Source organism: Thunnus albacares, chromosome 6 (genome assembly GCF_914725855.1).
Source record: "Thunnus albacares chromosome 6, fThuAlb1.1, whole genome shotgun sequence".
Classification (NCBI taxonomy): domain Eukaryota; kingdom Metazoa; phylum Chordata; class Actinopteri; order Scombriformes; family Scombridae; genus Thunnus; species Thunnus albacares.
In genome coordinates, this window is record NC_058111.1 from 8,364,752 (window position 1) to 8,381,572 (window position 16,821).

A 16,821-nucleotide genomic window follows, 5' to 3' on the forward strand; every position below is an offset into this window, starting at 1 on the left:
TAGTGTCTCCTGCATTTCTACCTTACAAACAAGAAAAGTTTGGTCAGAAATATTTCATGTTTTTTATTTTATGATATATATATTTTTTTGTTTGGTTTTTGCTTGTCTTTTTCTGTTTTGCAGCTTCAGTAAGAAAATATCACTATCACCTATATCGTCTAGTACCATCTGTACACAATATGTAGATGGGGAAAGGGTGGCTACACCAGATTTGAGGTTTATTTATACAGAGGAGCTTTATTGATTGATTCCTCTGATTTTATGACGTTAAAGATATCTCTACTAAAAACATTTAAAGGAATGTGATTCTTTTTAACCACATAAAGTGAAATAGCTAAAGAGCATTAGAGGCAGTTTGGCAAAGTATAGATAACTGGCTACATTAGTGAAGGCTATGAAGAATCCAGTAATTGTGGGGTGAATAATCCAGTCACAAGATGTTTCCACAGAGTCGTGATGTCTGTGCTGGCATTATCACTTGGTGTGGAACAAGAGGGGCTTCACCATTCCTGCCAGGACTTTGGGAAGCTGGGAGGCAATGACCTCTGTCATCATCTCTGGAAACTCCACTCTCATGGCGTCTGCCTGGATGAAGGTACTCAGACAGAACAGGTTGACCTTCTTCACTATCTGTACAAAAAAGAGACATTCATGTTTGTGTTAGTTCTCATTAAAGTAGCCATCAGCTTAAGACACATATGAATCAATGCTGCTGTACTCAGCTCTACCAGGGAACATACATCATGCATGGCGTCCATCAGTTTGGTGAGGTGGTAGAATCGCTGAGAGCTGGCCACCACTCCTTTCTCCTTTATGTGGATGGCCCTGGTCAGCTCCCGAATGTAGTTTTGTCTCATCTCTTCAAATGCTGCCTGACTTTTGACTCCCTCAAGAGGCACTGAGAACAGACAGGATGCATATAGATTCAAGACATCATTTGTCCAAACGTTATGCACTTTTAAAATGTAGAAAACTATAAAAGAAAGCCATACAAGCACTCATGAGATGCCAGTTAATGATTGTTTTGGAATTAATGCTGCTTATGAAAAACAATGTTTTTTTAGTGTGTTCTTTTAAGTGTAAAACTGGGAAGTGATAACAGCTGCTACATAAATCATGTCAAGGTCCAGTCACCCAGTACAACATTCACATCTCTGTTTGCAACACTGTATACAGAGTACAGTTCTTTTCAACTGGAAGGTCAACACAAGGTAAAAAAAAAAAAAAAAAAAGATTCATCTTGAGTCTGCCACCAATTCAAGGTGTTTTCTGTCTCTTACCTGTGTTGAGTAATATTATGGCTTTCATGCAAAGAAACTCCTCCCGTGTAACTTGAAGATTTGCAAACTCCTGAGGGATGAACTGTATCGCCAGGCAAAGGTCGTAAATTGGAGATCTCCTCATTTGCTCCCTGACAGAAAAAAATATCAGACGGTTTATGTTTTTGAACAATTCAGAGTCTCTTTCTCATCGAAAATCATTGCTTTATGAATAAATGCATCAGTGTTATGTTGATACAATTCTTAATCATAAATTGTGATTCAAAGGGCAACTCAAATTGCCTGTGTGATGGAAGTTACTTACTGACTAAGAACCAAGTCAGGTGCAAAGTATAAATATTCACTGGTGACATTCTGAAAGGAACGCCACCCGAGAGAAAACACCATCAGATTCATCCATGAATACTGGATGAGGGTCATTTGATCATTGATGTGAAGGTTCCGAAATCCTTAGAAAAAAAAAAGAACATCTTGTATTAGATCAACATTTCAGAACATTTTGTCTGCACCAATATATTATCAAGTGGTGCAATTGATTTCTAGTTATATTCTGGCTCAGCTTAAAACTTCATTGCCATCAATTTTATAAAATCGCTTTCTATTTTAACATTTCCGGTGACAATCAAATGGTTTTATACCACTTGGAGACACTGCTGTCATATCCAGTATTAATGGCTTTACAAAACCCTCTATCTCATTCAGTGTTAAGGCTGAGACCTTCGGTGAGGCCTGCCAGTGGGTCCCCATGGCTACAAATGCTGTGACCCTGAGCTGCACAGAGCCGTTACCTGGCAGAGACTTGGACCACTTGACAATCCACAGCAGCTGTTTCTCACAGAGTCTGTTGAGACTGTTGAGCAGAATATGGGGAACATCAGACTGGGAGCTGTCATAACCGGAGTACACGGTCTCTGGTTCAATGTTTTCCAGGATATTGATGATATGTTGGGAGATCTGCACCTCACGGATGCCTGGTATGCAAGACATGGAGGTCAGGGCTTGATTGTCACTGGACATGGCCAAGTGAGACTGGAACATCAGGGACGGGGCCAACCCCAAGGCTTTCAAGGCCCCAAAACGCTTCAGTTTCCTGCCTGTGAAATCAATACAAGGTCTGGTTAGATCTGATGAAGAAGAGTATTTGTGCCTTCAACATATCACAAAGCTTCACTGTTTTGCTTCCTATACAAGTAAATTGACTATGTAAGTGGTAAAATGGCTTAAACCTGCATCTAAAAAAGGAGTTTAATACCTCTGCTCACAAAAGGATCCTGTTTAACATTAATTCATTATTGTTTTATCATGATTTCAAAGTGTGACTTGGTGTTACATAACCAGTCACTTTCATTTTTGTGATATGGGTGCATTAGCTCAGTGCAAAAAGAAATCCAACCAAATAGTACCTCCAAGCATCATTCCTGCTTGATAGCACTTTCGGAGGCGACACGCAGGGCAATTTTTCCTTCGGATTTTGTCCACAATGCAGTCATTTCGGCCAGCACAGAGATAGCTATGATGGCCTGTTGAGTGAAAGGGTACAGACAATGCACACAATTTTAACTTTGCTTGACTTCCAAACATGTAGGGAGGAGGAGATGCACATAATCAGGAGAGGAAAAAAAGAGTTGAAGGGCTCTTGACTATTAGCATTGCTACTCCACTCTACACTCAGTGTTCTGAGGAGAGATCTAAAGAAGAAAATTAGATAGAGGCAAGGCTGCGAGGACAGAGTGACACGGCCATGGTGAGACATAGTGGCTCTTATATATCTCACATTTCAAGATAACAAGAAAAACAAGTCCAAGACGAAGAACATGGTGAACACTGGTCAATGTGTTACTGTTGCTAATGACCTTTAGCAACTCCCATAGAAGGTCAGTCAAATCTTACGTGGTAACTCCCCTTTAATGTACCACAGCATTCAGTGTAGACTTATGATATTAATATTTGGTTACAGTCTGTAACATCTCATTCAGTGTTTTTTTTTTTTCTTTTTTTTTTTGATGTTTGTTTGTCAGGAACAATGCCCACTTATCAACAGCAACAACCTGTAACTAGGTTACCTTAGGAGACACATTTCCATCCACAGGAACTCTAAAAAGAAAATATTAAATGGCAGTTGTTACAAATTAACATGTATAAAGGGAACAACTGTGGGTATGAGAGTACACAACAAAGAAAGCACCAATAGACCACAGGCAGCAGAAAAAGATTAATTGTAGTCCCAGTGTAGATTGAAAGAGAAAGATGAAAAGATAAAAGGCATCTTGAAATAGAATAACATATGAAAAAAGTACTTAAACTGTCTGCAGTAGCTAAGGGTTTTTAGATCTCCTCTTTCATGACAGTCTCAGTACACTATATGAGTAAACTGGACAATATAGGCCTTTTTCACAGCAGACAGTTTGACCTGTCATATTAGGAAAAGCAGAGGTGTTACTGATAACACCAGCAACGGCTTCTTTCTATTCAAGTGTCCCAGTAAATCGTGACAACATGAGTCAACGTGCACAATACCAGGAGCTTGAAACTGAAGCAGCTACACAGAATTCAGCCATCATTCATTTCATTATTTACATCTATGCTTTAGCGACTGTGACAAGTCAAAAGGCTTTCTGTGACAAAGGCTTGTATTGACTGAAAAGTACGTGGATGTTTTCTTTCCTCACCTTCGACTGCTCTTTTGAAAAACACTTTACAGCTCCCACAGGTTAAGACTCCATAGTGGCAACCAGAAGCTTCATCACCACAGATCACACACAGTCTCTGAGGTGGCATACTGAAAAAAAGAAGAAAAAACTGCATTGATAAACATATCTTTGAATCAAAATGTGTGTACAAACTACAAATATAACTTTTAACATGCAAGTGTAACACCTTAATTTTAAAACTTAATCATCCTTTTAACTTTTTAACATTTAGATTAAGATGAAATGTTAAGACAAGACCCAGGGACCCAAGGGCCCTCAATATAAGTTTATATAAAGGTGTATGGGTGTAGAGTAGGGGATAGTTAGGCTACTTTATTTTTATTCAGACAGGTATATATGGTATTTCTGTGAGGAAGACCAAATGGAATAAAATGTTCTCATTCACTCCCACTTGTTTTCAATATACATGCACTTGTTTCATAACGTGTCCATGAGAGACAGATGACTAGATACTGTCAAGATAGTGAATTGAACGGAAATTAAGACGCAAACAAGCTGTTTGTCTTGTTTCTCAGAGACAGACTGAATCAGAAATGGACTGTGTAGGCCTACTCGTTGTGCACTAGGAAGTGATCTGTCCTCACACTGTGATGATTAGTCTATTTAATCATCAATATATAGGCCTATCTATAAATTGGTCTATTTTTTTTTACTTTTAAAGTCACACAAACATATAGTAGGCGTTAATTCGTCATGAATACGTGCAGTGATTCAGTTTTAATTAAAGATGTCAGTCTCGCTAATGACTTAAATCAGTGTCAAAGTTTGTACGTACCCGGGGAATGCTGCGAAAGGTGAGATGTTCCGCTGAGACAAAGCCTGGTTCTGGATCCCATTATAGCCGCTGTGTGTAAAAGGGTCCTCCGTCATCCCTGCGGACTGGCACCAGTACTGAAGCTCAGCCGGAGACGTCTGCGTCTGCCAACGGGGAACCTCATTCTTGTACACTGTCAGTTGCGTTGCTGTGTGCGCGTTGGCATCAAAGTCGATCACAGCCTTCCCGGACAAACCGCACCTGGAGTCAGCCCTCTGCAGGCTCAGCGAAGTAAGTTGCTCTGACTGGTTCAGGTCGATCAGAAAGCTTGGAGATCCCTCCAGTCCTGGTCTAGGACCCGCCGCGGCTGGCGTAAAGCCTGCCGACTCCCCTTCACCACCAAGCCCCAGCTGCTGCTTCCCGTCGGTGTCACAGCAGGTGTCAAGAGCAGGTATCTGCGATGATGGATCAAAATTGGGACACGGGGTGTCCATAATCACAGAGGGCTCCTTTTCATCTTTAATGAATTTACACGCTCCGGTTGTAGAGGAGAGGCTTGAACTTGCGCCTGACAAACTTTCGGATGTGGCCACATTGGTCCTCTGAACTTTTACAAAATCTTCCCACTGCACACTGTCACACTTCAGATATTCAGTGCTACGGTCAAAAAAATGTTTTCCAGCAAGTGAACCATCCAGCATGTTACAATCTTTGAAAACTGCTCCGTCGCCGCTTGAATTGCCCTGGATCAGTGCGCCAGCGTTGCCATAATTACGCACGGAGGAGGAAGACATGCAAGTCAGAGACGGTGCCTCGTTGGTGTTGTACCCAGCTTCAATGAAGTCACTTACTCTTGTATCGGTGGAATCAGCAATCGAAGTACTGACAGTGATCATCCTCCCGTTTACTTTATTTTCCATCTTCTGAACCACAACGCGCACAGCAGAGACTTGAGTGCGCCGGAGCCTGGTGTGTGTGATAGGTTGTGGCTCAGAGACCTTCCTGTAATCCTCCTCCCCGTCGAGAAAGGCTGTGACTTCGCTTTTCTTTCACATAGGAGTCAAATCTGTGCAATTTAACAGCTGGTCATAAAATAAAATAAACCAACTATCAGCCTGTGTTGATGATATACAAATAATATAAACAACTATATAACTATAAATCTATACTATAAAACTATATAAAAACTAACCTGGCAACATATTTAAGGAAATCCTTGTGCTGGTTGTGAGTGTCATGTTTCAAAGCTTTTTCACAGATTTCCAGTAGCTTTCCCTATTGAGAGTAACTAGCCAATCCTCCAAAGGATGTCATGGGAAGAATCACACTGGAGAGATGTATGGAGGTACACTTTACAGCAGACCTACAGTAAAATAGCCAGCCACTGAGGAGAATCAAGGATGATTAGTCTCCACCCTACTGTTCATGAATGAAGTTTAACATGGCGACATTTTTGGCCAAATGAGGAAGTATTAGGTTCCTTTGAAAGATGAGTAATACTGCAGTACTTTAGTAATTTATTTCGTTATTTATCCCCAAACTGAATCATAGTCATCCTGCTGAGTTCAACTGAAGGTTTAAAGATTATGTTGTCATATATATGTATTCATTTTGGATGGATCCATAGAATTACAATACAGAATACGTGGTGTTTGCAATCAGGACAGACGTGAGAGAGTCGGAGGTAAAAATCAGTGCAGTTCATTTGTGCTTTGAAGTTTTATCTACCACTTTGAGGCATCATTAATCTCTATGGCAGTGAATTGATGAAGAAAGTTAATGGAGTGTTAATGTCCTGTAACAATGTCAAAGAATGGCTTTGTTTTATTTTGTTTCCTGCAAAAGACAGTTCTAAGTTTCTCTCTTAGTTTCATTTACAGATCTTTTTCCATTTTGCAGATTTCTATCTATCTACTGCTGCTGCTTGAAACCAAAGTCCTCATTTCAAACATTACGTTCCAGCTGTATATTTTGCCAAATGCAACTAACAGCCTTTGATAAAGTGATTTACCTTTTTACCTATCATTTTCTGTATGGTGGTCTTCTATATTTCTTAAGGACATTGTGTCATAACAGCACCTTCACCTACTTTGTACTCATCTAACTTACATCACAGAACATTTCTGTAATGGTAGATAACAGAAGGGGTTTTACTATTCAAGTTAATCAGTGGAGTATGGATGCTGCTGATGCATGTAGTTATGATGCACACACAGACCTTGGCCCTATCTCCTGCGTCATTTGTTTGATGTTATCATTGGGGATTCTCATACTGTGGCCTACATAATTCTTGGATAACAGCTTCACATTCATATCTACATGATGTGTTCTTCAAATGCTGTAATAGCCTAGTTTTCAAATAGGATCTAATCTGTAAATGTGACGCCCATGGCTCACGGTGCCTTTGATTCTTGTGTAACACCATCTCTTGGTAATTTTTTCATCTACTTGGCAAGTTTCTCATATGTGATACACTTTGGGTCTAGTAAATGATTATGGGTTCATGATGCTCATCTTATACAAACAAAACTGGACGATACAAATACATTTTTATGTTATTTTATCAATGTTTCTGTTTTAACAGCGGTTATGTCTCTCCTTCAGTTTACAGTAGAAATGCTTCAGGGACTTGAGAGCTTAAGTCTGGCGATAGCTTTTACTCCCCTGGCCCGACTGTAGAGGAAAGTGAGCTGTTTTTCCACCTGACAGGTCAGACTGTTCTCAGACATTTGTCTTGCTTCTGTCACACAGCGTGAGAGAGCCCAATAGCATCTGCTGTATTGATTTTAAAAACCCATAAACCCTCTGTATCCCATGAGGTGAAGATAATTAGCGCTGATTTTTGTTCATATTCATTAGACGCTATGCTTAATTGATCAGCAGTTTAATAAAACACAACATAAAAAATATAACAAAAGTGAATGTATGAAAATTGAAACTAGAGTCCTGTTGAGTGATTTTATGGTTACATTACATGAAAACAATGGTTATCTTATAACTTTAGAATCACAGAAAGCTCTGAGGGCAGATATTACCAACAGGTTTTCATTTATCTTTATGACATGTCTGAATGAACCTGTCGCTGACACATACAAACATATGCTTCTTTTCCACTTATCTTAACTGCGTTTCTGCTCCAGATGGAAAAAAATCACCTTTAAATCAAAGCATATCAACAGCTGTTGACAGGCAGCACCATCATGTTATCAGTCAGTAGTGAATGTTAGTGTAACAGAGCCTGTGCAACAAGAAGAAAGTTTCATTAGTGCCACCATGTGGTAAACTGTACAGAAACAGGGGCGGCAACAGAGAATTTGATGAGTTCTGCTATAAATCGGTATATTAATGCTAAGGAAAAACTCAAGGATGTTAACCATTTATAATATTTAAAACACAGAATATCCAGTGTTATCAGATTAGATTCATCCATAAAAGTGGATTAAGTCTGTGCCTAGGGCCTTTTGATCCTGACTGAGTGCCCCGGAGTGCAGTGTAACCAGTAAAAACATCTCTAATACTTAAATTTTTTTGAAAGAAAATATAGCGAGCTCATTCTTTTGCTCTTCTCAGCTCTGTTTCTTCTGAGCACGCATGACTTCATCCAGCTGCCTGATGAGCTCTGCCAGGGTCTCCATCTCGTGGTTCCCCATTTCCAGCAGCTCGTAGCGGAGACTGGAGATGTCCTGTTTGATGTCTTTCAGTTCACCTGTGAAACAGTGAGCGAAACAGCTTCCAATAATGTTTCATGATGTGACGATGCAGACTTGAAGAGCACCGTTATCCGGAAAACCTGCTCAACTCACCTTCATTCACTTCATCATTGTCTTTATCTCTCTGTGCTTTTAAGATGTATCTTTTGATGAGGCGATTCATTATCTTCTGAAATGAAGAACAGATGGTTTGAATCCTAAACTGAGAGGCTAATTATTCCTAAAAATTCTGAGGTAGATAAGGAAAAAAAAGAAGTGAAGAACAGCTGCTGCTTTATTAAGTCAGCGTGTTTGATTATACAGCCTACTGTATGCTTGTGAGTCATATATGACAGTATATTTGTGTTTATATACAATACGTCCTAAATGTGCCCTCTAGAAATGAGGTATTGAAATAAGTTGCCAACATTTCATATGTACATGTCTATTTGTGCGAAACTTTACTCAGGAAACACTAGCTGCTGTCAACCAAACAGCTTAGTTATGTATCAGTATATGAAAACTGCTTTACTTTGTGACGGGTGGGACAAAGCGATGCTTCCACACTCAGATCTTCCTGTTGCCTCAACTAATATTAAAAACAGCAAAAAGAGAAAAAGAGAGGAATCACTGTTAATGCACATTTTATAGCATAGTTTTAAAGGACACACTTACAATTGCAACTTTTAAATGTGACACAAGAGGGCCCTGTAGACCTGTATCAAAGAATATAGGTAAACTTCACCAAAAGAACTGTCCAACAGAGCCTTTAATTTACATTCAAAAAATGAATTTGCTAATTCCCTCACTTTAAATATCAGTTGTGTCAACAGCTGATTCCTTACCTTGTTAAGTTCCATCTCATTCTTTGAATTTTCTTTGATTTTGCCTCGAGTTACATCCCAGAGAAATTCCCTTGTTCCCCGCAGGAAGGAAATGACAGACTTAGGGCTGGGTACAAGGTTGAAGGGCACAGGCAGCGTGCCGCCGTTCTCAAAGTACGAGAACCAGAGTTTCGCTCTAGCAAACTTCCACTCAACATCAGCATCATCCTGCAAGAACCAGGTAAGAACCAGGGAAAACATTTGCTCAGCTTTGTATTTGACATTTAAGTTTAACACTGGTAATATCACAAAAGCTGATCTAAACATACCACCATTCAAATATTTAGGTGATTATGTTTAAATCAATATAAGAGTCATTTTAATTTAATATATGAAGTAATACAAATGCAACAGTTAGGTGCAACTGATTTGCTGACAGAGAATAAAAATTACATTTTGTCTCTGTGGCATCAAAAATGTGATTATTCAGAAATTTCATCCAATTTCCACCCACCTATCTGTTTCTTTATTTAAGCTGCAGTATTATTGCGTTTGCACTGAAAATTGACAACTTAGGCATCAGCAGTGAATCATGACCTCTAATGAAATTTTGTAACATTCAGTTATTGCCAAACAATAATGATCTTACACAAAATTCACAGTCATTATCATCAAAAAAGACGTACCTCAATTTCTTGAAAGGAGCTGTTAAACATGGCAATGAGCATATTCAGCAAGACGATCACCATGATGATATTGTACACCCCGTACAAAACATAGCCAATATTCTCAATGAACTTGTGGTCGATGTTAAGGACCACCGATTTCACTTCCGACAAGCCAAAGATGGCCCAAAATAATGTTTTAAAACTCTCTTCGATCCTGGGGAAATGGAGAAATGAGAATTAAATCAGTGTAGTGCAACTAATGTGCTAGTCTTACATGATATTAATTCAACACAGAGTGTGTCTAAAGGCACTACTGGAAAATAAATTAGCCATTTTCCAAAGCTTTTTCAAGTAAACTGCGTTATTGTAGCAGTCTGTGGTCGAGACTCACGTTGTGAAGGCATCGTTGTGCTTGGCTCCGAGGTAGTATGAATACAGATTGAACATTCCCACCATGAACGCCACAAAAACCGTTATGAAAATCACCATGAACTTAAAGATATCTTTCACTGTCCTTCCCAGGGAAATCTGCAAAGGGCCAAAGCTCTCATTGGCAGGCAGGATGTATGCAATGCGAGAGAAACTCAGCACAACTGCAACTGCATAGAGGCCTTCAGAAATAAGTTGCGGATCTGAGGGAATCCAGTCTATTCGAGCTAAAAATGAACAAATTCTGAATGTGAGAACAGTTTCCATGCAATAATCATACACTCTATTTAAATCAATATCTGTGTAAGTTTTGTTAAGGAATTAGCTAGAAAATCTAGCAGTCAGATCATATATCAGATCAATATATTTAAAAAATAAATATCCAGTGCAACGCAGATGGACTTTAAAATTTAAGCCTGAACCTGAAAATTTTTAACATTTATAAGACACAAAATATTCTATCAATACTATAATACTTGAATTCTAAGGTTCGTACTTACCCAGCTGGAAATACTGTATCTCAAAGGGCAAGGTCATGTTGGACAGGTCAGTATAGTGCTTGTCAACATAACACTGGGCAGAGTACGCATGCCAGAAAGCCATTAATCTGGCCATGAAGGACGTCATAAAAATGGCCAAAATACTAAAGTCGAGAAGGTTCCAGGGTTCTGAGATGTATTCCCGGATGTCCTGCGACCAAATGTCTCTACATTCTTCACAAATTTTCCCTGTAGGAAAAAAAATATCACACATTTGGTTGATAGTCACAATTGTTTCTCACTCCAAAGAAATAATGGCACATATGATTTGAACGTGTAAACATGATGAATAAGACTTGATCAAATGTCAAACCACACAGGATTTACTGATGTATGCTGGCAAAGCATGTGTGATATGGCTCTAAAGTCTCACCTGTCAAGAAAAGTAAAAGGGTCACTTTGCCTTTTACTGTTTTGCCAAGTCATTACCAGTCTGATTTATTATGGTATATGTGGTAGGAATACATAATTATCTATGTGGGTAATATACCTGCGTGATAGCCTATATGTTTGGGGATTTATAACTCCTCAGTGACTCGTAATACCCTTGACCATTCATACACAGCAGAGTGATGTAATTGCAACAGTGCAGAAGCTTGACTTAAATCATGAGAGGCAGACAAGACTGCGTGATGAGAGAGGAATAAATCAACATAATGAAAAAAAATATACTGATTTACAGTACTAAAGAAAGATATGACAGCTAGTTGTGATAGTACACAAGATTGGAAAGAGTTTGCACTCATGACCTATGACCCAGGATATGATGAGAATCTCCATCCAGGTGAAGGGGGTGGTCTTCATACGAAACAGTTGTGAAGGGTGGTCATGGGTAGTCATGTTTGGCAGCAGCGATGGTCCCTCAAAACGGTCTGCTGCGTTCAGGACCAGTAGGCAAAGAAATATCATAAAGGAAGCTGCATGGGCCACAAACTTCAGGAAAGGTCCACACATGAGTTTCCCTAACTGACAGAAGTCAGAAAATAGAAAATAGAACAAAGTCTGACATTATTTTAAGGTTTTGCTTGCTGTAATGATTCCACCTGTTCATACTGACCATTAGAAGATCCCTTCATAATGTACTTACAGTGTAAGTGATGGGGAACAAAATCCACAGTGCTTGCAAAAATATATTTAAAAGTTTATCTGAAGATAATATGAGGCTTCAGTGTTCAGTTGTTGGATGGATCTCTTCCACAGTTAGTCATATTAGTAAATAAAATTCCATCTTTGTGTCTCAACGGACTGTGTTTTCCTGTTCAGCTGCAGTGGAAAGATTGTTACACGAAGAGGAAATGTGGCAATAAAAAGACGGTAACTTTGAAAAATATTGATTTGATTTGATTATTTTGGACAGCTGAAGCCTCATATTAGATTCAAATAAACCTATAAATACATTTTGGCACAGAAGGAGGGAGGTGGATTTTGCCCCACATCACTTGAAAGCGTATTATGAAGGGTCTCTTTACAGCCAGTATGAACAGGAGGAATGATTAAAGCAAGAACAACATGTATTAAAGTTCATTTGGGCACCTGACTAATTTTTTTTTTTTAGCACAGACTTGAAAAATTGTTAACCGGTCCTTTAATTTCACATTTCATCTTTTTTACACACAGTGAGAAGTGCATCAAAAATTTAGACCAAAATATTTAACTGTCTTCTAGACAGCAGTAGGCATCTGCATGCAAAACACAGAGTAACCAACAATGTTTGCACCAGTGATCCAAACCAGGAGAAGAAACACAGTTCTGAGAGACATTACTGGTTAATTAAGTCCTTTGAAGCTGCATTAATCTTTTTTGGCCACTTAATGCCAAAAGAACTCGACCACAAGCTGACAAACCAGCCCTGGCATATTGTCACTTAATAATGTGTTAGCAACATTGGCTTTTTAAATGTCCAGCAGACATGGGGCATTCCTTTGGAGTTGTGTTTCTGGACACATGATAAATGTACTCTAAGTCCAATATACACTCTCCTTTGAGCTCTGTTTAAACTGCCTGCGATGTTAATTCAAGACAATTAATGAGTCATTAGGTTAATTAAGCTGTAGCAATGTATGACATTTCTGTAACTAACCTTACTTGATGGTGCTATCCAGTACAAAAAGGCCAGGACAGGCAACCCGACAGCTACGCCAAGGACGAGAAGGATTTTAACTGCTGTGGTTTGCTGACGTAGTCCAGACAAGTTCTCATACCAGATGGAGAGGAGTTGCTGCTGACAGTTTGGATGTGCCACAAACTGCCTCATTGGCAGTAAGGGCGTTCGAGTGTGTGTATGTGATAGAGAGAGAGAGAGAGAGAGAGAGAGAGAGAGAGAGAGAGAGAGAGAGAGAGAGACAGGGATTACATATTACATATTCAAACACAAGGTTGACAATGAAAACAAGTGCATCAATTCTAATCCAAAAAATGAAAGTGCTTTGCTCACATGCTTACCTTTTTAACTTCATATTTTATTGCAAGTTTCAACCTGATAAGGTTTTGTCTGCCAAAGGTTTCAGAGCTTTTACATGATTCAATGTCCCCATTTAAGATGGCTTCCACTTCCTCTGTGTTTTGACACAAATCCAGGAGTCCCACCACAAAGTCTTTACACTGCATTGACAGTTTCTTGTAATCATTCTGTAACAGAGAAAGGCCACATCTATAATACCAACTTTGTCATAAGTGTAGACTTTAATATTTTAATCAACAGTTACTGTATGTGAATTTTTGCGGAAAATCAGGAATATTTTAATATACTATATTATACTATACCTTGAACTCCTTCTCGATGTTGGCCAAAACTGCAAGCTCATTGCTCAGCTCCAGAGCTGCCATCACAGGGTCTTCATTGGAGAGGGAAAGATACGCTGGACTGGCCAAACCTTTATATGCATTGATGCGAGATTGTGAATGGCTAAAAGAGTCATGCCTCTGCTGCTCACTGCAGTTCCTGCACTGGCAGAAGTAGTCATGGGGACGCTCTATACGGGCCCCCTTCATAAGAAGTATATGCACTATTTCATACTCGTGGCACTGGGAAGCCAGAATAATGGGAGTGATGTCGTGAGAGAAAAGTGTGCCATCCTCGTCATAAGCGAAAAAGTCATCATGTGTGTCCACCTGGCTGGGGCTGTTAATCAGCCTCTGTCCGTCCGCGAAGGCCTGATGGTTCAGTATGGCCTCCACTATACGGACGTAGCCTTTACTGATGGCTAACAGCAAAGCATCTCCTATTCTAGCGAGGTCTTTCTTTCTAAGTAGGAGCTTAGTAACCTCCAAATGTTCATTGGAAACTGCCAGCTGCAATGCATTCTGGCCCATATAGTTCACACAGTTGATGTTGAGGTCTGGCAGCTCCTCTAGCATCCGCCTCACTTCAGGAACATTGCCATATTCTGCGGCATCTAAAAAACGTTCCTCTGTCATGGAAAGAGTAGAGCAGGATTGGGCATGAAATAGGTAACCAGCCCCCCGTAAAGCTTGTCTCCGGGGTTTGACCACGACCCGCTGCAGCATCATGGCTCCACCTTCATTGCTCCATCTAAACACAGGTAAACATATTTCAAATTATATAATATCATTATCATATGGCTGGATACCTTATTGGTGTAAAAAATATTAACATGAGCCAAAATACTCCAATTTCATTCTCAAATCAAAATCCAATTTCATGATAAGTGAGACCTACTATTAATATCTTACTAAGCAGACACATTCCTTTAATTCATCTACATGTTTAGGTAAATGAACATAAGCTCCATATTACCAAAGATGACCTAGGAAATTGGAGAGCAGTGTCTCAAGCAGTGAATGGACAACAATGTACAATGGACAGCTGGTCTAGACTGGATTATGACTCTCACTACATGTGTGACACCACCCACAGACTCATCATCTGCGCTCTGCCATATCATGGTCCTGGCACCGTCCATCTACTCAGTCTCTGCCCAATATTTGGCCAAATCTGTTTTGGATTTCTGGAATTTTACACAACAATCCCATCTAGTGTTTGGTGGTTTGTGCAGTGGTCAACTTTTATTTGCTAATTCAAATATGATGTTGACTCCATTCATTAATCTGTGACCATACTATAAGAAAGGGACTATTTTTAAAACTAATTATATTTTATGTCATTGTCAAACCAGTAAATCTACTTTGTGTTCAATAATTACATTTGAATAACCTGGTTATCTTCGGAGATAATTGATTCAACGCAGATGATGACAACGTCCCTTCATTCAATCATCATTAGAGTTAAAAATATTTTATATAACTGAGTGATGATGAGTGCATGTAGTATACAGAATTTGTTCTAATACAGATTGACAAAATATTAATCCTTGTCATCTAGTTTTAATGAGCTTAGACAAAATAAAATGAATATGGTGCCATGCTGTTCAGTCAGGGAAGGTGAGCACATCCAAAATAAAATTGAACTGTATGGACATGAATATAAATAAAAAAAAAACAATGTGCTGTAGTTTTCTGCCTTTAAAATGCTGTAGGTAGCTGCTCCATGTGAATTCACCTGCCTGGATTTCTGAGAAGGCCTGGTTGTTTTTTTTTTCTGTTGCTCTCCTTCATCATGAAACACACCTGTGATATAACTCAAGAATCAGGTGATTCAGTGAAGGATCAGTGATATTAGGTGTCTAAACAGAAAAAAAAATATTGCTGTGACATGCTAGATAATTGGTAGTGTATCACCAGTTTAATCACTGTATGACAGATTTTTATGCAGTTAAGATCATTATGTGGGCTGGTGTGCATGCTGTATGCTATTGACATCTGCAGAAAGTGAGTAAATGTTCTACTACAGCATTGTGTTTTAGAAGTAGCCGATACATAATGGTATGGAGAGATATGAGAGATTTTTTTTTTAATAGATGCTGCATGAAGATCAGTTTAACAGCATTATCCCTGAGTTATCTACTGTCGTTTTAGGTGTCTCATAGGCCTGAACCCTTTTGTTTAGAAGCCTTACCAAACATAGACATTTCTCAACTGCTTTCTGGAAATAAGGCATGTTTTAAAGAAATATTCAAAACAGGAGGGAACACTCACCTCAGAGAAGACTGATCCGCCAAATGACCTCACTTTCACTTCATTAAGTCGTCACGAGCCAAAACTACGTCCAGAAGCGAAGAGCTGTGCCGACTCATATCAGCCTCTTGTCCACCTGTCAGATATTCTCAACCTGCGTCCCACCTCGGGTCTTGATGCCGACGGTGCAGCCTCTACGCGCCCGGTGGGAGGTTTTCTAGCAGCTTTTGGGGTGTGTTTTATAACATAGGATATTAGCATTTGATGAATAAATTGCTGAATTCATAACTATTTATATTTCAGTTTAATATTCCTGATTTTCCATAATTGTTACCTGCAAGCAACCACTTCAAACTACCAGAGCATAAACTAAAACCTAATTTGTTCCATATATTAAGGCAGAAGGCTGAAGGATTAATTTCTTAAGAAATTAACTATTTTGTCAGCCTGCAGGCTGAAGGCAATAGGACCACTACTATGTGTCCGAAAATAGATGATTTGATGCACTAACCGCTTTCTATAGATGTGCATAAACAATCTCGAAAAAGCAGATTTTCCTAAATCCTCTTAACTCACGGTGCCATCAAATGTTAACAGGAAATACCAACACATCTTCATATTTTATGAGAGCCATTATCCCTGAGCAGACATAAGCTTTGCAAAAACAATTAGAGTAACTGCTTAAAAAAGGGGGGTGCATATAAAAATATATCTCTTATTATTATAAATGAGCACTAGATAGCCTAAGTCATGACTGGAAATAGTGTTTGTGTTTAAGATTTCATTTTATATAGATAGACTATACGATTTATAGGCCTATACTTATTTGCTATAATCTATTATTGTTTTATACCTTAATGATTTGCATATAAGAAATGTGATCTTTTAATATC

The 16,821-nt window shown here is 39.0% G+C and overlaps 2 protein-coding genes and 1 long non-coding RNA gene across 4 annotated transcripts; 1 reads left to right on the forward strand and 2 right to left on the reverse strand.

Moving 5' to 3' along the window:
- Positions 1 to 115: 115 nt before the first annotated feature.
- Positions 116 to 6,050, reverse strand: pgr (progesterone receptor). Its single transcript, XM_044353063.1, has 8 exons — positions 4,767 to 6,050; positions 3,950 to 4,059; positions 2,684 to 2,800; positions 2,069 to 2,374; positions 1,585 to 1,729; positions 1,281 to 1,411; positions 741 to 898; positions 116 to 630 (listed from the first exon to the last, which is right to left on the reverse strand). Exons 1-8 carry the CDS (start codon positions 5,663 to 5,665, stop codon positions 475 to 477), a joined length of 2,022 nt encoding a protein of 673 aa, XP_044208998.1. The 5' UTR covers positions 5,666 to 6,050; the 3' UTR covers positions 116 to 474.
- Positions 6,051 to 6,243: 193 nt separating this feature from the next.
- On the forward strand, positions 6,244 to 8,382 carry LOC122983363. The gene is made up of 3 exons (XR_006403661.1): positions 6,244 to 6,429; positions 7,350 to 7,454; positions 8,316 to 8,382. It is a non-coding gene; the product is annotated as an uncharacterized LOC122983363 (long non-coding RNA).
- On the reverse strand, positions 7,468 to 16,153 carry trpc6b (transient receptor potential cation channel, subfamily C, member 6b). Of its 2 annotated transcripts, none has more exons than XM_044353062.1 (12): positions 15,950 to 16,153; positions 13,658 to 14,426; positions 13,337 to 13,522; positions 12,980 to 13,139; positions 11,644 to 11,769; positions 10,856 to 11,083; positions 10,318 to 10,582; positions 9,945 to 10,140; positions 9,280 to 9,486; positions 8,967 to 9,023; positions 8,549 to 8,624; positions 7,468 to 8,451 (listed from the first exon to the last, which is right to left on the reverse strand). In XM_044353062.1, exons 2-12 carry the CDS (start codon positions 14,402 to 14,404, stop codon positions 8,312 to 8,314), a joined length of 2,388 nt encoding a protein of 795 aa, XP_044208997.1. In that variant the 5' UTR covers positions 14,405 to 14,426; positions 15,950 to 16,153; the 3' UTR covers positions 7,468 to 8,311. The 2 variants fall into 2 exon arrangements, with proteins under 2 accessions (XP_044208997.1, XP_044208996.1); XM_044353061.1 differs by having other exon boundaries at positions 11,644 to 11,860; positions 12,975 to 13,139.
- Positions 16,154 to 16,821: the final 668 nt, after the last annotated feature.

What these genes read in the sequence shown, in the direction of transcription:
- trpc6b (XM_044353061.1), bottom strand. Translation starts at nt 14,404, where the DNA reads ATGATGCTGCAGCGGGTCGTGGTCAAACCCCGGAGACAAGCTTTACGG. An exon ending in GATACAGTATTTCCAGCTGG is followed by an intron (nt 10,583 to 10,855) that starts GTAAGTACGAAC and finishes GTTCATTTTTAG; the next exon opens with CTCGAATAGACTGGATTCCC. An exon ending in CAATGATGAAGTGAATGAAG is followed by an intron (nt 8,452 to 8,548) that starts GTGAGTTGAGCA and finishes ACTGTTTCACAG; the next exon opens with GTGAACTGAAAGACATCAAA.
- pgr (XM_044353063.1), bottom strand. Translation starts at nt 5,665, where the DNA reads ATGGAAAATAAAGTAAACGGGAGGATGATCACTGTCAGTACTTCGATT. An exon ending in CCTTTCGCAGCATTCCCCGG is followed by an intron (nt 4,060 to 4,766) that starts GTACGTACAAAC and finishes TCTTTTTTTCAG; the next exon opens with TATGCCACCTCAGAGACTGT. An exon ending in CCTGACTTGGTTCTTAGTCA is followed by an intron (nt 1,412 to 1,584) that starts GTAAGTAACTTC and finishes TTTTTCTGTCAG; the next exon opens with GGAGCAAATGAGGAGATCTC.